We start from the raw sequence: 23,577 nt of genomic DNA, 5'->3' as shown, positions 1-23,577 counted from the left end.
CATCTGTCCTCGGCTTGAAGACCTGTAGTCATTAGGAAACAAGACTGACAAAGTCACCTCCCTCCGGCATATGAGCTCACCTCCAGTGTTTGCATACAGATACTGGGTAGCCTATTAATGTACTCTTCTCTGGGCTCAGCAGCTCTGGCTTCTACAGCCATTCAGTGTGACCTGGAATTATGACCAACACTCCCCACCCCTCAAAAAGGTGTGGTGCTCAGTGTGACTCTTAGGAAATGCATGGGACTACTCTGACTGAACTATACTAATGTGTGTTTAGAAATAGGGTTTTTATTTCTCTGTAAAGAATGTTATAGAAATGCAGTTAACAAGCTAGATTGTCAGATGAGTTACCTTTTTTTAGCTAGAGAAAATGGTCTGTATGTAGACTAATTTATGCAGTGTGTGATGTAACACCTGAAGTTGCTGGTCTGATAGTATAACACTGTATAAATCATGAATGAGGGACTGATCTTCGATTTCATGTGATGACTGGCTCTGTTTTGATACTAGACAAAACACTTTCTCTTAAAGACTAATTACTGCTGGACTGGGCATCATCTTTCCCACCGCATGTAGGTTCTAGAACCTTTACTTTCCTGTTACCCTGCTTTGGGTGTACTACAGTTAATGTCTCAGTAAAAAGTGGCATTAAGAATGGAATATAGCATTCCACAAGTGGTCTGGCTACCATCACCTCTTAAGACCTTAGATCTTCTAAGATTGTAATATATACATTTATATTTATTAGCTTCTTCTCACATTTGGCTTGTTTAAGTCTATTTGGTAAGTCTGTGTATTTGCAGATGTGATCTGCCTGCCTTCTATGTCATTATTCACACAGATGTTTAAAATGCTGAATGGGATAGACTACTATAGTATTCCACTAGAATCCTGATCCCTTCAAATTGATATCAGTCTATCAGTCAGCATTTTTGGGAGGGAGAATGTTCATTCAGTCCATCTTACTTTACTTAATTATTTTTCCCCAACCTACATTCATCCAGATTCCTTCAACTTATCCTGAAGGATAGTACATGAAAGGTATTGTTATGTTTTGTTTGGTTGTGGCATTATTCTCTTCTAATAAGTTATATTTGTATAGTACTGTATAGCTTTTTTAGAATGTTTGGAAATTGTCTCTTTGCTCTCTCATGAGATATGAGATTGCAGGACAGATTTCTTTACTAGTTTGAATTTGAGAAAGAGGAAACAGTGGCTTTCATAAAATCACAGTGCTGACACTGAGCTCAAATCCAGATTTCCTGGTCCTAATCAGGTTATAAAATATCAAAGTTGACTAACAACTTATGAATTCTGTTGATAGCTTTTTCTTATAGAATATTTTAGATTGTGATGTGGTTTTTTTTCATTTATGTAAGAGGCCTCCAAAATAGAAATGACATTAATTTTAATAAAATATCTTTCAGTTCTTCTTAGGTAATTTAATAACATTATTTTTCTTGTTTTTTTTGTCATTTTACAAAAAAATACATTTTAATTATAGTCTTTTGTTATAATAATACCTATAGTTTTATGATAGATCGTTCTTGTTTAGGCTCACTACTGATTACTTCATAACTTTGGCCTTGTTATATCACGTCTCAGAGATTTCCTTTGTTTATATGAAAATTAGTTGTATTCTGCAGAATTAGATGGTAAGAGATGGACACCAAGTAAGGCCTGAGATCAGGGCTCACAACCCCCACCCCACCCCCCAAAATATGGCTGTTTGATATTTTATGGTTGCGCTTAAGCTTGTGTTTAAACATAAAATTCTGTGGCTAAAAAGAATCTTAAAAACTTCTAAACTAGCTTGTCTTAAAGGTGCCTCTCAATTCTAACTTTATGTAATTAATTACTGTGACTTACTGTAGTATTGAGAATTTCAAGCCTCATGAGAGACTAAAAATTAATTTTTTTTTTCCTACACAGTTTGAGAAATAGTAATATAATTGATGCAGTGATTTTTCAAGTCTTTTAGCAGTGGTATTCTTTTTCCCAAACAAAATCTTATAGATACAAACCGTGCATTTCTTTTGTGGGAGGAAAATATTTAATGTTTATGGAATCTCCCGAGTTCTTCCATTTCTTAGAATTTTCTAATACAAATTAAAAACCACAGCTTTAGTCGGCCTTTAGAATGTTTTGTTGATGTCTGCCCACAAGAATAACTAAAATGGAAAAAGACAATACCACGTGTCAGTGAGGTTATGGAGCAACTGGAACTTTCACACACTTCTGGTGAAAAGTGTAAATTGGTACAACCACTTTGGAAAACTGTTTAACAGTATCTACTAGAGTGAAACATATACACATGCTCTGTACCTACCAGAAATGCACATATATGTTCTTTAAGAATGAACATGTATATGTACAAGAATATTTACAAAAGCCCTATACATAATAGCTGAAAACTGCCCAAGTGTCCATTAAAGGAGAATGAATAAATTCTAGTGTATTCATACAATGTAATACTACTCAGAAATAAAAAGGAACAAACTATTGATGTGTTCAGCAGCATGGATAAAATCTCAGAAAGCTGCAGGTTTGATTTACTGCTTACTATCAATCATGACATAAGGACTATACTGTCTATAATGCTGGACAAGAAAATTCAGAACAATAGAGAACATATCTTACGATTCCATATTTATAAAGGTCCAATACAGGCCATAAACTAATCACGATGTTCAAAGTCAAAATAGTGGTTACCTGTGCGGGAGGGGTGGTAATTGGAAGGGGGCCCAAGGAGGGTGCTGGCTACAAGGGCATGTTTTACTTTAGGAAGATTCATTGAATAGTACATTTGTGATCTGTGTCCTTTTATAATATTTTGATAAGTTTACTGAAAAGAAAGAAGAAAGAAAAATGCTACATCGATGAACTGTGGCTGTTTTGTTTTTCTTTGTGAAGGCATGCTTCCCAAGAGCCAAGTGACAGATACCCATGCCAGAGAAGGTCCTGTTTCTCCAAGGTATGCATTCTTGTTTTATTTGTTTAAAGCCAAATCAGTTCTACACCAAAATTTACACACTAAAAATAATAATAATAATAATAAAACAGCTCTGGATTTGATTTATTGCTTAGTATATTAATCATGCTTCTTTGACACAAGAACTATGGCACTTCATTTATTAGACATTGGAGAATTAACTGCTCTTTAAACGTGAATTTTTAATGTAACTGAAGTTAGATCATTTTAAACACCAAAACTTTAAAAAAAAACTATCAAAAATATTTTTTCTGATTATACAATATACATTCATGGTAGAAAACTTGGACAATGCAGAGAAATACAGAAGCAAGTGGTAAAAATCAGTTGTAATCCCGTCAACTCTAGATATGTACTCTTAATATTTGGTTTATTTCACCCAGTTTTATTCACATAATGCCTATTTCCATATTATTCTCTTTTGATAATATTGGTATTACAATATATTCTGTGAACAATTTCCTATGTCATTAAAAATTCTGCAAAAGTATTTTTGGCTGCATTCCATCATATGACCATACCGTAATTTATTCTGGGGTTTTTTTTTTTGTATTTAGTTTGTGTCATTTTCAGAGGAAGTCTTTCAAAATGTATTCATTGCACACTGTGTTAGTAAATTAAACAATCTCTATATATATTTTGTTGTTGTTAATGACATTTCAAATGTCCTCAGTGTTCTTTGTGTTTTTTTCTCTTTCTGTCTTTCTCACCACCATTAGTCAGTATTATAACAGCAGCATCCTGCTATGTTTGTTAAATCTGTTGAATTACTTCATATACAAATTTAAGCTAAATGCTTAAGGAAACCTCTAGGAGTTACCTTTGGTTGCCAATATATAGGTAATAAGTGCAAAGCAGTATCAATTTGATCAATAGCTATTATAAAACAGAAAACTTAGTTTTACCTTAAGTTTTACTTTGAGCCGTTAAGCAATTTTGATGAATTAATTTCTTGAGTACTAATATATTTGTGACAAGGAAGAGTGAAAATCATAATATGCATGTAGATTTTATCATGCTGCTTAAGAAAACGTGTTGTGTTCTGTTATTGCTATGATAAAAGATTTCAACAAGGAGATGTGCAAGTTTTATAAAAAAAATGCCTTTTCAATGACGTCTTTTTTATCCAAGTTGGAACACATTGAAGTATAGGTATTTTAAATTTGGAAATAATTGCCAGTTATATAATGGCAAGACCACTGATCATTTAGAAAAAAGTTGACCTAGAGAAATATATTTCTATTGTAGATTTTAAATGTTTAATGATTTAATACATATCAGTGCACATGATTATTGATATAGTCATTGTTTTCTTGATATTTTACAGCTATGACTGGTTCCAAACAGACTCTTTAATCACCATTATCATATATACTAAACAGAAGGTAAGCATGTCTTTAAAACCAGGAAAAATAATAAATAAGTGTTAGTTCTGTGCCAGGTACTTCTTGTATTAGCTTATTTACTCTTCACAATAACTCTGTGAGGTAAATACTTGTGTTGTCCCTGCTTTACAGATAAGGAAACAAAGAGAGATTAAGTAATTCCCTCGAAGTCACACAGGAAGGGGCAGATGGAGCATTTTGAACCAGGCAGGCTAGCACCCGTGTGTATGCCCTTACCAACCACACTGTAGCCTCTTAGGAAAACTAGACTAGGAAGCAGTTTATATGCTTTTTCTATGATTGTTTTTGAAAGCATGGATAACGAAAGTGAGAATGCCATTTACATAACTTCACCATAAGACCTAGTTTCCTAAACATAAATTGGGGTTCAAGAGACAGGAGAGACTGCACTGCTGTGGCTTAAGATGCTTAAACCACTATTGGGGTTCACAGGCCCTTTTGAAACTAATAAAGTTCAGGAGATAATTCATTCACTATTTCTTGAACACCTACTTTATTTTCAGGGATCTAATGATGGGCCATATGTGTAGATATTGGGCTTTCATTGGGCTTGTCGTCTAGTTGAGAAATCAGATAAATAAGCAGGTTACTTACGACACCTCCAAACACATCCTCCAGCAGCTGGCAAGGTTCCCATATTGAGGAACCATGTGGATTTAAAGGCAAGTCCTGGCAGCTAGGAGTTTCTGAGAATTCCTGCTGCTTCTGTAGTAGTAGAACCACATGTGAGTCAGTGAGTTCTTCTGACTCTTTCGGAGTGACGACCATTCCGCAGGAGCCACCAGGCTCTGCCTGATGCTGTGAAGAGAGCCAGAGGCACTGCTTGTCCCACCTTCCACTCCCTCTTGTTACTGTTTCCTCGTTACATAGTCCAAGACCAAGAGGGCAGGGCCTCGGGAGGTTGGGATCTATTCCCATCAGTAATATCAGAGGGACAGAGAGTGGGTGGGGTGACTAAGGGAAGGGGGAAGGTTTCTGTGTGGAATAATGTGTTCAGTGTATGGTGTAAATGACAGGTACCAAAGTAACTTGCACCAAGGTTATGTGCAAATTAAAGACATCTAAAAATTTGTTAGTTAATTTTTTTGATAAGCTGAGGTTGACAGGTTGTATAATTTGCCCAGTGTCACACAATAGTGGAAAGGTTAAAATGAACACAAATATCTTGGCTTCTGGTCTGATTCTAATTATTTTTGCCAAGTTATTTATTCAACAGACATTTACTGAATACCTACTAGGTGCCAAACAATATTCTATATACAGTCCCTTATGCATAGACTTAGAAATGAGTTGGTAAGGTGGATAGTAAGTACAGACAAGTATGTAATTCAGAGTGCAATATGTCCTCTGAAGGAGAAGAACTGGGTTGCAGGAGGGAGTAAAAACAGGAGTAATGTTTATTTATCTGGTGGGTTCTATAAAGAAATGCCATGTGAACTTCCACTGATTATCTTAAAAGTGTAGTTGTAGAAGTTTGGAAAAATTTGTTGTTTAATCTTTTTCTTTTTTCTTTCTGTTTAAGGATATGAATTTAGACTCAGTAATAGTTGATTATCAGGGTGATTCCTTTAGAGCTGAAACAATAATCAAGGATTATTCATATCTTATACATATGGGTAAGTACCTTATTCTTTATTAATGGAACCAACTCCAGTTTCCTTTTAGTATGGCAATAACTTGGTCTGTAGTCTAGGTACTAAACAGTTTCTCTGCTATTATTTTGGTTTAATGTTTAATATGCTATCATTTTGGCTTGTCATTTTTGAGAAATGATAGGTTGGCCGATAAAGGAATGCACACAGTCAGGCAAGTTAAGAAAGTCTATCGTGAGAGAGAGAAAATCTATCAGGCTGAGCAAAGATGACTACAGCCCGGGCTGTGTCTAAAGAGACTACAGCCTCAAGGGAAGGGGTGAGGAGGATTATATAGGGGCAGTGCTGACAGGATAGCATTGTTTGAACAGAAAATGCTGACTGCCCGGAAGCCAGTAGCTGTTTTGTGGTGTTTTTCTGTTATTGCAAGTTTGGCTCTGTCTGCAGGTGCAGGCCAACAGACATTTTGTTGTTTTCTTGCAGACATGGCTCTGTCTGTAAGTCAAGGTCTCTGAGACCTAACAGTCAGAGACCTAACAATAAGTTTTTTTCTGTTATTTCTTTATACTAATGAAATTACTAGCAAATGGCAATATAACCTCACCTTTCCCAAGTTCAAACAATTAGATGTAATCAAAATCAGTAATAATAAGAAGTATGTGTTGGCTCAGCTTTGTAAGACTCTTACTTGGCACTGACAAACAAATCTCTGGAAGCCCATCTGTTACAAGCTGCTACTGAGCACCCATCAGTAGGTGCTAGTCCCATTGGCCTGTTTCTTTCCAGCTCTTCGGAAGTCAGAGGCTGCACCAAAGCAGCATGGACTGCAGTGTTGTATTTGTTTCCCTTCATGGCCAAAGTCTAACCATACAATTCACTTCTGTCTGTGTTCAGAGATTACAGATCTATCAGAAGAAAGAAAATCAGGACTAAAATCTGGAATCAAAGACACCAGATTCAAAATCCATTTCTCACCCATAATGACCTTGACTCTAGGATTTCACCCTTTTCTCCTTTTATGACGGTGATGTTCTAGTTAGAAGGCAGAAACGAAAAAACAAAAATAACAGGAATAAGAAAATCTTCGTAACTGTGTTTTAAGGACGCATTCTTATGTAATGCATTTAATTTACTTTTGCAAAACACAATCTAAAAGAGATCTCTAGATCTCAGCTGGCTCAGGATTCTGCTCTCCGCTTTGCTACATTAACGAAGTACCTGTACTTCTGAATTTGTGGGAGTTGATAAATGTCTTTTTCTTGCTTATTCCCCACCCTCTATAAGATTAATCAACCTCAAATTTTAAACCTTTCCCCTAGAAATATATTCTATCCTGCTTTTTGTTAGCACAAAATCTAACTTATATTGCCTCTTGTGGGAGAGTTTTAACCAAACACTCAGATATCTAGGAAAGTATACATTATTCATTAGCACTGTCATAATTTCTCTTTCAGTGAAACCTCTGTGGCAGCATCTGTTATTGTTTCAAATACTTTATGGTTAATTTTGTTCGCACTGTAGCTAACTATATCTAGCACACATATAAAAAAACAAAATTCCACATTCAAAAATATGAAACTCTTGGTTGCTAATAATGGATCAGAAGGACTAAAATAATGAAACATTGTAAGTTTCACATAACCATATTAAAACAGTGAAATTTGGAGCAGACGTTTGTAAAAATGTTTCTTGCATCTCCTCCTTCTGGAATGTAAGTTCCGTAAGGGCAGGGATTTTTCTGTTTAACTAACTGCTGTACCTGCAACACCTGGACAGTGCATGGCACATATAGATGCTCAGTCTTTTCTTTTTTCAATAACTGAATGAACATTCCACTTTAGAAAATAATAAGAAAGGAAAAACTGAGCTAGACCCAGCTGGGTTTGGCCTGCGTCCCCTGTGCACGTGCACACACCAGGCTTGTGTGTGCTTCTGGTGCTGCCCCTCCCTGCCCTGCCCTAGCCTTGGTGTATAGGATTGTCACGCTCAATATGTCTTACTTATTTTGAGAGATTTGAAATAGTGCATAAAATAACCATTTAAATGATATTATATGATGTTCATAAACTGTGCAAATTGAAGTTGGATTTTAACTAAATATATATTTTTCTTTCCCAGAGCTGCTCCGTGAGATTCAAGAAGATTTTTCTGGTAAGCTACCGAAAAGTAATTATGTGTATACACACACATACACACACACAACACACACACACAATGTATGTCTTCATGTTGCAAAACAAAGACGTGGTGTTTTCTAGATAAACAAATACATTAATTTTTAAATATACTCTTCTCCCTCTGATTTCAGGTTTTCTCCCCCATTTTTCTTTCCCCTTGTTGTTTCTGTCTCTCTATCCTTTCCTTTTCTTCTCCTTAGAAAAAAATTTCTGTCTCTATTTTATTCTTCCTTCCTCATCTCTGCCCTATTCCTGACATTCAGCTTGTAGAAATATACTAGATCAGACTTTTTCTTAGGTGTATATATTTGAATGCTTAATATTGACAGAGTATATTAAATTATGAATATTGCTGCACATAAATACACAATGTGGATTTTACACAGCTGTTTAACAATAGAAGACTGATTATAGTAATGGTGATTTCTTTTGTGTATTTTTTGCCTTATTGAGGTATAATTAACAAATAAAAGTCATATTTAATGTGTACAACACGATGATTTAATACAGGATTCCCACAATTGTGTTAACACATCTATCATCTTACATATTTATCTTTTTTTTCCTTTTTGGTGAGAATGCTTAAGTTCTACTCTTTGCCAATTTCAATTATACAGCACACTATTATCAACTATAATTACCAAGCTATACTTTAGATTCTCAGACCTTATTCATCTTATAATGGAAAACTTATATTCTTTTCTAATCCTTTCCTGATTTCTCCCACCCCCCAGCCCATGGCAACCACTATTCCACTCTCTATGTCTATGAGTTCACCATTTTTTTTTTTCGTTTGTTTGTTTGGTTTTTAAGATTCCACATTTAAGAGATACCATGTAATATATGTCTTCTCTGTCTGGCTTATTTCACTTAACATCCTCCAGGTTCATCCATGTTGTTGCATGTCAGGAGTTCATTCTTTTTTAAAGCTGATAAGCTGCTTAAAATATATATATATATATATATATATATATATATATATATATTTTTTTTTTTTTTTTAAGTACTTTTTCTTTGTTTAAAAGTACTGGTAGAATACCTTACAATGATTCTATCTCGCCTTTTCTGTGTACCGTAGTAAGCTTTATAAATTGTATAAATTAAGCTCTTTAACATCAAGGACCATGTTTTTATATTTGGAACCTTCAAGTGCTCATTGAGTTGAATTGATTTAACCAGTCTATCTTCAGAAGTTGTTAAATTGCTGTGGAATTTTGTGTTTACAGTAAGGAAGAACAGATTGTTTCTAAAGACAAAATGAAATACATTTGAGATCTTTAAACACATGCTCAATTCATAAAATTTAACCAATGTATAGAAGTCTCTGATTTTTATTAATTTACCCATATATTCTAAACTATTTTAATCATTCAAAAATAAAGATAATGTAAAAGGTTTTTAATTATCAATGATTCACAAGTACTTTATAGGGAGTCATTCTCCTAAGGCTGGTTCTGTGTTTATTAGGCTCAGTATTGGCTCACTGAATTCATTCAGAAGAACTCCTCAGAGCTCAGCTAAGCAATGTTAAAAGGGTGTAAATTAAATTTTTTTAAATGGGTCCATTCAATGATTAATATGTATATGTCAGCTCCCTCCCCACCGTTTTTTTTAGTAGCTATGTGTTAATTAGTTGCCATGGCTATATTTGAACTTGTATGAAAACTAGAAATTGGTCCTTGATAAATTAGTGTGAAAGAACTTCATCTGAATCTAAAATAAATTGAGCTGGATTTAACATCATAAACAATTTTGATGAATATGTGCACAAAATATTACTTATTTTACTAATGATCAGTATCATATCAGGTTAGGATGTTTGGATTGTTTGAGAAAAACTGGTTTTTTAGTAAAATCTTATACATTTAGTATCAATGAACACAAATGGAATTGATCTTCTTTTCAGTGCGGGTTGTGGCGAATGTGGGAAAAATAGAGATTGTCCTAAAGAAAAAGGAGCATACTTCTTGGAAATGTCTTGGTCGTGCCCTGGAGAATCATAATTCATTTACTCCAAGGAAAGACACAGGTACGCTTGTCTGTTATTTTGGGTCCTGTGTTTATGATGTTGTTGTGTTGGTGTTGTTCCAGAGTGTGGAAGGCCACTTTGGGATGAGCAAAGGGTCCTTTCTCCTGATAAGAAGTTAAAAATGGGACATCGTGTCTCTTGTTATCCTACTTTCTTTTTTTTTTTTTTTTAAACAGAGGTTAAATTTCAGATTTTACTATCTTAATGTTTAGGCATAAGAAAGTTAGTAGATAATGATACCTGAATGGAGAAGCCCACTTGTGCTTAGACTGTTGTCTAATCATTCACTCCTTCAGGTTTCTTTTTACAGAAGGTGCAAACACAAGTTTAAGTTTATGCTGTGTATACACATCTAATTTTTTTTCTACTAAAAAAGACATGTTTATTGTTTTTCTGCTTACCTAAATCAGTTTTTCAGTTTACTACTAAAGGATATAATTCATTTCTTCATTTCGTTCTTTCATTCATTTCCTTTCTTCCTTTAGTTTTAAGCATTTTTATCTAAGTATAACATATTTATAGAAAAGGGTGCATATTATAAGTATTCTACTTGATGAATTTTCAGAGTTGAACACTCTATATTTTGGAAATTGGTAGGATTTGCTCCTTATTCCAAGTGTTTTAAAGTTTCTCAATTTTATATGCTTTAATGTGGGTCTGTTTTCTTCCTTCGTGCTGAGTATTCATCCTTCATGCTAATCTTTTCATTAAGGAAACTTATGACCGTCAGTTCTGGGAAATACTGACCTTTCTTTCCTCGATGGTCTGTGTTTGCTTTCTAGAAGTAGTCTTATTTTAAACTTTCTTAACCAGTCCTCTGATTATCTTTTCTCTTATTTTCAGTGTTGTCCTTTTGTTCTACTTTTTGGGAGATTTCTTCAGCTGTGTCTTCCAGCTCTTCTATTGAGTTACTAATTCTACTTTCATATTTTTAACTTCTAAGACCTCTTGATTTCTGTCTGTTTTAGCATCCTATTCTTATTAGCTTTCCTTATCTCTTTAAGAATTACCAACAGTGTTTAGAGTTTTCTTCTCCCTGTGTAACCTTCCTGTGTCCCCATTGTTTGTTTTGGTCTGTCTTTCATATTAGATGCTTTATTTGAATGTCTGGTGATCTTTGACTATCTGCTCATATTTCAGGGTCTAACCCTGAAAGCTGATTGGAAACTGCATGTGGGTGTAGCTTGTCAGAGTCTCTAGAGTGAACATTCTCCTACCTTGAACCCAGCATTTCAGAAGTCGTGTGGGGAAAAAGGCTACCGTGCCTGTTAACTTAATTTCCTTATTGTGTGTGTGTGTGTGTGTGTGTGTGTGTGTGTGTGTGGTCTCTAAATACAGTCACATTCTGAGGTACTGGGGGTTATGACTTTTTTAACATATGGAAATTGAATAGGACACAGTTTGGCCTATAACATATACCCAATCCAGAGATCCTATGTTTTATTGTCTCTAGAGAACAAAACTGGAATATTTTGCCAGAATAGGGTAGGGTCAGTCATGTGGCTATGCTAAATAGGGGAGGACTTCAGGAAAGTTGGCACTGGGGGTGGGGGTTGGGGTGGGGACTGGGTCTTGGCTTCTTAGATGAACTTTCCATTCAGAGAGTGGTTTTAGCTCTGTCTTCACTCTGATTCCTGAGGTGTTTGGTCCTGCCAATTTCTGAGCCTTAAAGGAATCTTGTATTATAAATGGATTGATTCTTGGCTTTCTATACTTCTAGCTTAGGATACAGCTTTATTGAGTCTGCTGAGTCAGTTATCAGTCATCTCTTTGCTTTGTCAGCTCCCAAAGTTTTGTTGCTTTTTAAAATTTCCGTTCTTTCTGTCCTTGTAGGCTTATGCCTTAAGAAACAACCAAACACATGCAAAAACCATCTTTGCTTTTATTTGGGCTATGTGGGGTGTTAGAAGGAACTAACTGCATGTATTCAGTTTACCATCTTTAAATATTTAACATTATAAAAATATGTTTGTCGGTGATATTTTAATTTGCAGAAAAGTATCAGGTAGCCTTGTTTTGAGGACGTATTATGTGTGGAAGGCTGTTTTAGGCACTGTGGTATGAAACAAATAAAACGCATCAGAGATTGTTTTCCCAGATTGAAGAAAGAACATTCACAAATATAAGATTGAAGGACACTTTTATAAAGAAACAGGTTAACAAGGGCAAAATGTATAGTAAAACTGAACATATTTTGAGGTAACCCCAAGTGAACAGATGCAGATGAATTTGACCTTGAATGACTCCGTATAGGAGGTGGATTTCAAGCAATGTTTTGAAAGTTTAAAAAAAAAAAAATTACGAAAAACTCTGAAGGGCTTTCCAGGTAGAGCTCAAATTGTTACTGTTGCTTATTGTGCCAGGTATTTTGCAGGTTGTAGAGAAAAAAAAATGTATACCATGTATGGTAAAGTTCAAATAGATTAATTTTACCAGAGCAGGAGGTCTGAATTTTGTGGTATTTACTAGGGAGAGGGCACATACATGAATAGATCTAACAAATCAGAAGAGAATTGGTAAAAGATGATAAAAGTGGAAAAAGATATTATTAAAGTGAAATATCTTACTCTAAAATTATCTGACTAAGTAGTGATCAAAAAATCCTAGCAAACCAGATAAAAGCCAAGTCCAAGAAATAAATGATATTGCGAACCAAGGCTGGCTTCCATTTGGAAATAATTAAAGTGAACATTGCTCAATTATTCTTCTCTGTAATTTCCTGAGGCTTTCCATGAACTCTTTATCCCAGCCATAAATTTCTCCTTGAGTCATGAATCACCATAGTTAACTTCAGCTTTGTTGTCTGAAATTGGAGCCATGCATGTATTTTTCAGTGAATTATATTTTCTACTTTAGAAAATGACTCAGAGTTTAAGGGATATTTTCATTTATTTGACTGAATTAGCAAAGATAATTTCTCCTTTGTCCTTTTCCCTCCCTAAATCAAGACAAAAGCTACAGATTACTTTATTCACTTTATATCATCAAAGAATTATGATTAACTTGCTGTCAGTAACTTTAAATGTTTACAGTCCATCACATGGTTCTTAGGTTTTCAGTACGGATTACTAAAATTGATTAGCATACCTCCTTCCTCGTATTGAAATTTCTTAGCTAAAGGAATTTTGGTTTGAAAATAAACATATAAGTTTAAGACTTTTAATGCTTACTGTCTCATGTCAAATCTAGAATTTACTTACACAAAAGATTCAAGTATAGCAAAGAACATAATCAGAGAAGAGAATCTACTTCATTTTTACCTTTATCCAAATGTAATATTTTAAATTCTATTAATAGAATCTGACTATTATTTATAAGTCAGATGCTTCAAATTATTTTTTTTCTCCCCAAAGATGAAGATTATGAGTGAGGGTTGTGTGTGTGTGTGTGTGTGTGTGTGTGTTGGCTGAGGAAATTGTCTATTAAGAGTCAGAATCTAATAGATAATTGGGTTGCTCTTTCTGTACCCAACCTAAAATTTTATTTTAACTGTGATTGCCTTTAATATGGGGACTCTGATCACCAAAGGTAGTTGTTGTTTTTAAAGTTAGTGGGGTGACAATTGTTAGTAAAGTTACATAGATTTCAAGCAAAGATAGTTTTAAAGATTTACCAACAAACAACTCAGTAAATGACTCTTGAGATAAAGAATTATAAACGAGATTTTTAAAAATCGTGTCATAATTTTGACATGTCAGCAGCCATTTATAAATATTTAGGTTAAATATATGATATTGAATCTGTAACTTTTTAATTCAAGTTGAACTATATGAAATTGCTGATATTTAACGATTTTTTAACCTAGAAAAATGACAGTTTTACATGGTTTGACCTATACTTTCATTGGGGCTTCTTAACTGCTGACACTGTACACACACACACACACACACACACACACACACACACACACACCGAGCACGCGCAGTGAAGTACTGTCTGAACTTGTAAATGTGCTTGTCAGCACACTGTAAGCAGTCATTTAATTGAGACTTTTTGTAAGGCCCATGATTCTGCAAGCAAGCTGCTTGCTGTCACAATGAAACAGCTCTTCTTACAGATTTAGAAAGAACCACACTCATCTCTCCCCAACTCTTTCCTGTGCATTCATGCTTTTTTGCTGCCTAAAATAAACATTTAGAATTACTAGAAATGAATAAATATCATGGATAGCAAATAAAAACTTCACTGTGGTTTTTTTTCTCTTAAATTGTCTCTGTCCAGCAAGTGTAAAGGTGTTGCTTGTACAGTAACTATAGATGCTTTGATATCTTGTCTTATTTTCATTTCTATCAGAAGGGCCTGAATATGAAATCTGAAGAAACACAGAATAAATAGGCAGACTGTAATTGAGTAAGAAATTGTTTACTATATTAAAAGATAAAATAGAAGTTTAAAAACTTAAAATCCAGGTGATTCAGGTACTTCAGTATATAACGTTGGCTGAATTATTAGTTATGGAACATGAGAGGAAAGGGGATAGGCATAGAAATGTTCAAATTTAGTTACTGTCTTGCTAAGTGGTATGTTGCCTAAGTCCCCATTGAATCTAGTCTTGGAGAAAGAGCTTTCTCCTAGTTTAATGCTAATGTTTAACTACAAAATCCTCACTTTGAAAGAAAGGTTCAGTTTACATGAGTCTAGTTGAGATAGTAAAACATCTTAATACACTTTAGGTATATTTTTAAACAATAATAGTTAAAACAAAAAGAAATCTATGCTTTACTGTCAATTTCATAATACTAATTTTAAAAATCACATGGAAATTCTCAGTCTTTGAGTATTCTACTTCATTATGTTTTATCCCACCCAATATATGACTAAACATGGGTGCCTATAGATATTTATCATCCCTAGTGTTTGAAGATATGTTGTGAATGTTTTCTTATTCATATATTCAAGAGTGGTTTGGATGATGATAATAAAACTATACTACTAGAAATTAAGTGGAAGCCTCATCAAAATTAGTGAAAAGGCTGAATCAATTTTTTAAAAAAATGCAATTAATTAATACTTTAAGAAGCATGTAATAACTCAAACTTTGTATTTTCGTATAGGAAGGTATTCTCATACTTCATGAGTCTGAGTTATTTTACCAGCAGTCAAAATGTTAAACATTCGTACAGTGCTTGAAAATAGTTTAGTCTCAAGTGTTCTGAACACCCTCCCTGTGCAAGTTCATTGCTTATTAAGGCCCCAGTCGTGGCAGAAGCAGATAGCTAGCAAGGCTACCTCAGCTGGCCCATGCTTTATGAGCTGTGACAGAGTCTGTAAAGGAAAAAAACCTAGATTTTTCCTTCCAATGTTGGGAAAAATCTAGTTCTTCTCTACTCCTTTTCTCTTGTGTGTCTCATTTACTATTCACACAGAACATTTCACTTCTGACACTTCTGGTCACCAAATGTGTCGAATTTTTTCTTCATAACAAGCAATTCTGTGCAATACTATCTAGGTGTCTTACATTTTAACTCAATTCTGACGTTATCTACCTGGAGATAGCATCAGATCTCATAGGTTAAGGGCTCAGTCCCCCAAGATATGCTTCCCTGCTGTCACCCCCCGCCCCCCTCCACACACACACACACTTCAAATGCCAGTCACAAAACTCAGGTATCACCTGTGCTTCTGACTGACTGGCTGTAGATTGGATGTTTCAAAGACCCCCTTCTAGGCTTCGGTTTATTTGCTAGAGCAGCTCATAGAACTCAGGGAAACACTTACTTACATTTACCAGTTTATTAAAGGATATGATAAAGACTATAGATGAACAGCCAGATGAAGATACATATCTGGCAAGGTCTAGAAGGGTCCTGAGTAGTTTGGGGGCATCACCCTCTTGGTGTGGATGTGTTCACCCATCTGGACGCTCTGCGAACCCCACACTACTGGGATTTTATGGAGGCTTTGTTTCACCGTCTTATGTTTATTTCAGTTTCTCATCATTTTCTTGTAGAATTATCTGTGCTTATAAAGCCCAAAACTGAACACCTAAACTTACCTAATGGCACTGTCTAGGCTGAAATAGCCAGCACATCTGTTTTATTTATACTCCTTTTTTCCTTGTGTGCTCAGCCATCCAGTTTATAACTTAAATGTTGAGACATGTAGTATGTGGGTCTCTGATGGTATTCTGTGCTGTCTCTCTCCTCAGTCCAATTGAAAATGAAAACTTCCTTAAATTTTTCTTCAAACTTTTAGAACCTATTGTTAGGATGTTCTTCTGAAATTGTGGCAGCCTTTTATAGGAAAGATGTTGAAGTTATCTCAGTGGTGTTACATAGCAAGCACACTGTGTAAACTGTCTAACAAGGAAAGTCAGTAAATCACTGTGACACCGAGAGTGTCCTTGTATCCCAAGTATAGTTGAAGAGATGCGTATTTACTGGAGCAAATCCTTTCCTGCAAACTCTGGCGTTGACAAGAAGTTGTCAAGTCAGAAGGTGAACCTTTTCATCCAGCAGTAAAGTTATCAGAAGGGCATTCAGTAGACTTGATTAGAGGAAAGCACTAGAGCCCTTAGACCTGGGCAAGAGGGGCCCCAGATTCCACACGTGGAGAACTCCACAGTGGCTCTCCTGCAGCCATACCCCTCTACAGGATGAGTGTGCACCCGGAGTTCACACTCTAATGTCGCATGCCAGGTATCAGAACCCCAGAATTCCCTGCCCAAATGGCCCCAGATCCACTTCTATCCAAGGAGTGGCCAAGGCTGTTTATGGGGAGAGCTAATGGATGAACATGAACATACGGGCTGGTGTGTCCACACCGCATAAGGCCTCACTCAGTATTAGAGAGAGCTGGGGGTGAGAAGAGAAGAGGGGAAGGCCATACACAGTCGGGGGGCGTGTAGCTCTCATCCCTCTGCCATTTTCCTGCATGGAACTCTGAGGAGCTCAAGAATCTAGAATTTGAACCTAGCCTTCCAGGACATTTATGAAGGTGTATTCTGAGATATAGCATAGGGCATATTTAACAGTTATTCATCCAGTTTATAACTTAAATGTTTAGACATGTAGTATATGGGTCTCTGATTGTATTCTTAATCTGGATCGCAGAAGGGTCTGGAAGGGATAAGGAGATCAGATTCCTTTCTGATTTGAATCTTTATTTATGCTTGTGGGTGAGCCTATGCTCTTTGATCTTTTGTCAGTCCAGTACTGGATTAGGCATCCAAGATAACTTTAGGATGGTAGGTACCCTTAGCTGTAATCTGGTCCCAGCTGTATCCTGGCACTAGAATGAGGTGACTTGAATGATGCCTGAGGTTTGTGTGTACAGTGATGCACTCTGACCTTATATGCATACCAAGCTACGAAGCAGCAGGTGGAAAGATCTTTGGGGCGGCACAAGGGAAAAAGGAAAAAGAGAAATTGGATGAAATTCTGGCCAAAATAGTTTCTTAGGATTGTGAACTTCAGTTTTCCACTGACCATTAATTATTATTAGATGTTGGGCCATCATATCCTATAATCTGGAGTAAACCTTTCAGCACATACTTAAATACTTTTAGGTTAAAAAAAAAGAGAGAGAATAATTAAGATAAAAATTACTTTTTCAGGGTTGATTTCTGATACATCTCTGTAAATACATCAAGTGGTATTCTTTTGCTTTGTATACAAAGAATATTTTCTGAGCTTGGGATATTAATTTCAGATATTTATAATATGTATAGAAATACTTGATTTCTTTTGTTTATTTGTATTTTAGTACCACAAACCTAGCATCTTCAGTTTTTCACTTAAATGGATTTTTCAGATAATCAAAACTTGCACCCTTAAACATTAAAGTTCATTTTTAATCATTTTTCAACAGTTAAAATGTTCTATAGTACATATGCATATATAATACATATATACAAAAGTAGAGACACAAGAATGTGTCCTTTTTCCTGTCTTTATCAAAAAAATATTTCTAAAGTTATTTAATAGTGCTAATATTGTTAAACTTTTAATACTGAGTTTCAGAACTTTTCTGTCTGTAAGAAAAGAATTTGGAATATAGATTTGTTGCTTATCAAATATTTTTCACATCTACAATTTAATTATACAACTTGTTAATATAAGGTTTTAAAAGAGAATTATAAAAAAGTGAATTTAAGAAGAAATAAATTAGGTTTTAGTTTCTAGAATGTAATGACTTTAACATGCTATAACAGACATAAGGAAATAATACTCATTTTATAAAGTTCACTTTCAAATTATAGAAGTATTCACAGGTTTTAGAAAAATAGGTATCTCAGGAAAAAAAATGGAAAAATCTTAACCCTATAAGATTTTCAAAATACTGATGGATTTTAAAAATATCTAGTCCTTTTAGTGAAATTCAAGCTCACCCAAAGAGCAAAAGCCTGAGTCTGTGCTGTAACTTTGTGGGTCTAGTATTCTTGCTTAATTTATTCATTAATAAGAGAAAATGAATTACTTTTTAGCTTTGTACTACAGAAAGTGCCAGTTAATTTCCAAGGAAGATGTTACTCATGATACGAAGCTTTTCTGCTTGATGCTGCCACCAAGCTCTTACCTTCAGGTGCCAATCGGGCAACATGTTTACCTCAAATTAACTATCGCAGGTAAGGCAAGTAGAGGCTTTGGGGAACGGTTTCTTCTTTTATAAGCAGTTCAAAATCAGTACGAATCTCTTTAGGAAGCACCCTTTTAGGTTATTGATTAATGTCTCGGAGCAACTAGTTTGGTGATGGCCAGATTCTAGGTTTGGGGATGCAGTGTTCCTGTATGTTGGAACTACAGCCGTGCCATATGATCGCATGGAACAAAGAAATTGCCACTAGTCATAGAGATGGTTCTGCCAGCATTGTATTATAATTTATTACTTACAAAGCCTTAGAGGAAAGAGGTGAAGGAGTGCACAAATGGTCCTCCAGGAAGAGCTCCTAGAAACACATATTAGCATCTCTTTGTAGCCACTTATGGTTATGTCTTTATGCAGATGAATTTATAAAATTCACGGTGAGAGGATGATTATAAATGATTTCTTTATATGTGCCACCAGTATAAGAAACTCTATATAATGTATTCCTTACTGTGTGAATTATATTTTCCTCCATTTCATCCTAAAGTTATCTTATTGTTTTAAATACCCATCTTACTGGTGTCTAACATTTTCTTGGCCTTTTGAAGCTACAAAAGGTAACATTCCCATGTCAGTCATAGTGTTTCCAGCAATCAGTCTAATAGACTCCCAGGCAGGATCTGGTAGATATGGTGGTGTATGATGGCCCTGTGAAGTTTTTCTCTTCATTACCACTAATGGCTATCATTCAATAGCTGGTATCTTCCCCAGTGCAGTTACTATCAATGTATTATAATAGATTAATTTTGTACATGTCAGGAAGCCATGTATAAAATTGTGGTCTTTCATAGGTGTGATGAATTCTCTCTCTTTGGAATTTGGCTAGCTAAAGTATAACATGAATTCTTATTAATTTTGCCCTGTTTTTTAATAGTATATTTTAAGAAGTAGTTGGATTAATACTCTTTTCATTCAGTTACCAAAGTAATATATAGTATATTAAAATGTTAAAACAATTTAAAATATATAAAGTAAAATGTGAAATTCTTCCCTTTCTCACACCCAAATAAATGATCGATAATCATTGTTAAAAATTTGGTGTATGATTAAAATTATTATGTAAAGTATCTTCTTACATCTTTGTGGAAACTTTTGATGCCGTTTTTGTTGTAACCCGTTACAAAGTTTATATGCTGGTGGACTAGATGGTGATCTGAATTTTTTAACATAGATCCCTATCTAATGCCACACTTAATAAAAACAGATTGTTTATATTATAAATAAAGTATTGATTTGTTAACATTATTTCAACACATATAGGTTTGGGATGTATATGTATACATACATATATAATATACATGTAGAATATATAGTTAGAATTATATAAACATTAGATGTACAATTTTAAATATATACTGACAGCATCATAGAATTTGTATGTTTCATCTTCATTCAGAGCTTTTTAGATTTTTAGAATTGAATTTCTTTGTCATGACTCTTTCTAGGTACAGAAATAGTGAAGCCATACACACCTGTATCTCCTTCCTTACTCTCCAAGTTAATGGAACCAGTTCTTCCTAATGATAAGTACATCTACTTTCTCATCAAAATCTATCCTGCTGGACTCTTCACACCAGAGCTTGATCATCTTCAGATTGGTTAGTATTTTGGGTTTTTTTGTTCATTTGTTTTTTTGTTTTTTTTAAACTCATTTGTGTTCTAGATTGGATCACATGTTATACTGCCCTCTAGTTATCTCCATCTGGGAATCTATCCAATATCTTAAACTCAAAGTCATGTTCTCTTTGTCCCGCCCCACCTGTCATTACTCCCATACTTATCTCTGATATGCAGCATCACTGTTCGTCTTTAACCCAGTCTCGAAACTGGAGTCATCCTTGAGTCTTCTCGTTTTCGCCTTCTCAGTCCGGTCAGCCACTGCGTTGTATTGAGTCTGCCTTTCAGCGACTTTCTAATCTTCTTCTCTATCCCTTCTTAGGGCAAGCCATCATCATTTCTCTCTTAGCCTCTAAGTGATCTCTCCCAGTTGCCTTAAACTGGGATCCTTCTATTTATCTGCATTTTCCAGTTCTTTTTCCAAACTGCCCTGAGGATAGATTTAATCATGTTGCTCTGCGGCTCTGACCTCTGATGGTCTCCGTTGCCTAACTGACGAGGCCCTCTGCCTGGCCTGCACAGACTCCACGAGCTCTCCAGCTTCATTGTCGTTTTACAAAATCCTGGTGCTGCTCGGACTTCCACAAGCCTATCATCCTCATTCATAGATACATGCCGTTGCCTCACCTAGGATGCCCATCAACCCTTTCTCTCAAGTGCCTTTTTTTTAAAGAACCAAACAAAATATTAATTCTTCTATGAATCTTCCCTCCTCCTCTGAACCCCCACCCCCCATAACTAACACTTTGTTAAGTGTTAGGATAAGAACAAATAATATTCTTCTATATAAGACTTAGAGTTTAAAGATAAGAGTGTCTTACATATCTTTATATTTCCCGCACCTAGCATAGCACTTGGCACATAATAGGCTCTCAATAAATGTGCTGTGAACGAATGACTGAAAGGACTACAGTGAAATCTATTAAGGTTTAGAGGGTCTTCTTTCTGCTTCTACTCTTTTCTTCTATGTCTTCAACTTCTCACTGTTTTTGTCTAACAGTAAAAGTGTTCTTCCCCTTTCTAAGGTGGTATTAGCAATGCATTGGAGTAAGAGTGAACTAAGTCACTAAAATTTAGAAATAAAGAAAACTGATGCTTTCTGGAAGTTAAGCTTAGAAATCTATATGTAATGATGTGATTAGTTGTCTTGGTTACATAAACCAAAATGTTGAATACAAATGTGAACCTAATGAATTTTGGAATACTCACAAACCTAGTGAAGGTGACTCAGCTTGTGAATGACTGAAACATGTTTGTAAGATAGCAAGTGGAAACTTAACCAATGGTATTACAGCCTGTTTATAGAGATTGCATGAACAAAGCAACGTGGAAAGGTAGCCTAGAACATGGAAAAGGAAAGCCTAAAGAATGAGATCAGCGTTTCTTCAGCTTCATCCAGGGGAGCTAGACATGCCACAGATACTTATTTCATTTAAGGAGATGTACACTGGTGTGCTATTGGTAACTCATGCAGCCTCATCATGCCCTAAATGGACTACCCTATAAAATTACTGACTTTTTTGTTTCAATCCCATGTTCACCAAGCAATTTTTATATGATTACTTTGGTGTTATAGATGTCAAATGAGTAAGATGCCTTAGAAGGGTTGTGTAAAGTCAGGTGACTAGATGGCTATAAATCAGTGACCATTCTGGCATGTATATTTTAATCTCTTGAGAATTTGATTAGCATCAAGCACCTTGTCTGAGTCTTATCAATTTTATGACATTGGAAGAGCTACACTGTGAACAAAAGTTAGCACGGTAACATTATTCTGTGATGCTTCTTTAGTAAACAGTCATCTGACTTTTTCCTGAGGGTAGTCTTATTTTATGGTCCTGTTCAAACTATCACAAGGGGGCTTCTGTTCCTGTCTAACAATTCATCACTTACTACAAGATTCTTACTATCCTTTTATGGACAAGAAAGGAAAACTTATGAACATCCAAGCATTTAAAAATGAACCAGAGTACTTAAAATTGTTTTTAAAATATAAACAGCTTTATTTTTTTAATATTGAAAATTTCTGAAATGCCCTAAAGGTAAATTCTCGTATATGCGTGGTACTTTGGGGTTATATCAACTTCACAGCAGATAACGTTTTTCTCAACTGTTTTGATTTTATATTGGGAAGTAGCATGCTCCAAGTACAGTTTCTGATCTTGCTTTGTTTTTATAGGAATTGAATTCAGAACAGCTTTTGTTTTAATCTACAAGTCTTTTCACAGATCTGATGGAGGGGAAGTTAGCCCATTTACTAACAAGATTTTAGAATACATTTCCATTTCAGTTTTTTCTCTTACTAGTCTCATTACTGTGGTTAAGAATCAATTTGTAAGTAGTGAATGTCTGTTCTCTACCGTGTATTGTGCAAGACAGGTAGACATGGACTCTGCTTTTGAGGTGCTTATAATTTAATTTAGCAATCAATCCTTTACCAGTAATTTAAACTTAAATACTTGGCAGTACTTGGTAAATTAGAGACTCAAGATGGTTTGGGAAAATAATGTTGGGAAATGAGTGTAATAGAAACCTCATTATTAATTGAATTATAGTGATATAATCCAGACATAGTTGGGGGCCTAAAACTCCTTCCATACCTTAAAGACTAAGATGTACTCTAAAAGTTAAGCATTCGTTCTGTTACTCATCAGTGTTCTAAATTTAGCTAGGTTTAGCCTTCTTAGTTCCCCTGATTTTTTTTTTTTTTCTGATTTAGTTTATATTTCATTGTTTAGGAGATTTTGTTTCCGTAAGCAGTCCTGAGGGCAATTTTAAAATATCCCAGTTCCAAGAATTAGAAGATCTCTTTTTATTGGCAGCGGGAACAGGCTTCACACCAATGGTTAAAATACTGAATTATGCTTTGACTAATATACCCAGTCTCAGGTATGTAATTTTATCTTAATTACTATCCTTTGTGAGGCAGATTAGTATAAGGTATTCTAAATTTAATTACTCAGTGGACCTTAATAAACATGTTCTCATTCCCTCAATCATTTCTTACTCTGCTTCCTCAAGTCCTAGCTGTTTTTAATATTAACTTGATTCTTTTTGCTTTGATACTTTGGTTACCTAATTGGCACTAAAAACATTCATGCTAGTTTACTTTTAGACTTTCCATTCATGCATATTTTAAATGTAATCGAAATAGTTATTTTTGAGTTGTTGTTTT

At 35.0% G+C, this 23,577-nt stretch overlaps 1 protein-coding gene across 2 annotated transcripts in view; it reads left to right on the top strand.

Moving 5' to 3' along the window:
• Positions 1-23,577, top strand: part of CYB5R4 (cytochrome b5 reductase 4) — a 70,643-nt gene that overhangs the window by 34,607 nt on the left and 12,459 nt on the right. For both annotated transcript variants that reach the window (XM_088795572.1, XM_088795571.1), the window contains 8 exons: positions 2,917-2,977; positions 4,323-4,380; positions 5,924-6,017; positions 8,112-8,144; positions 10,077-10,199; positions 18,625-18,765; positions 20,231-20,383; positions 23,141-23,291. In XM_088795572.1, the coding sequence (XP_088651698.1) occupies positions 2,917-2,977; positions 4,323-4,380; positions 5,924-6,017; positions 8,112-8,144; positions 10,077-10,199; positions 18,625-18,765; positions 20,231-20,383; positions 23,141-23,291 (814 nt within the window). The remainder of the gene's footprint in view (positions 1-2,916; positions 2,978-4,322; positions 4,381-5,923; positions 6,018-8,111; positions 8,145-10,076; positions 10,200-18,624; positions 18,766-20,230; positions 20,384-23,140; positions 23,292-23,577) is intronic.

Source organism: Rhinolophus sinicus, chromosome 2 (genome assembly GCF_057876585.1).
Source record: "Rhinolophus sinicus isolate RSI-liver-muscle chromosome 2, RSI-T2T, whole genome shotgun sequence".
NCBI lineage: Eukaryota > Metazoa > Chordata > Mammalia > Chiroptera > Rhinolophidae > Rhinolophus > Rhinolophus sinicus.
Note: the sequence above shows the minus strand (reverse complement) of the source record. Positions and strands in the feature narration are given on the sequence as shown.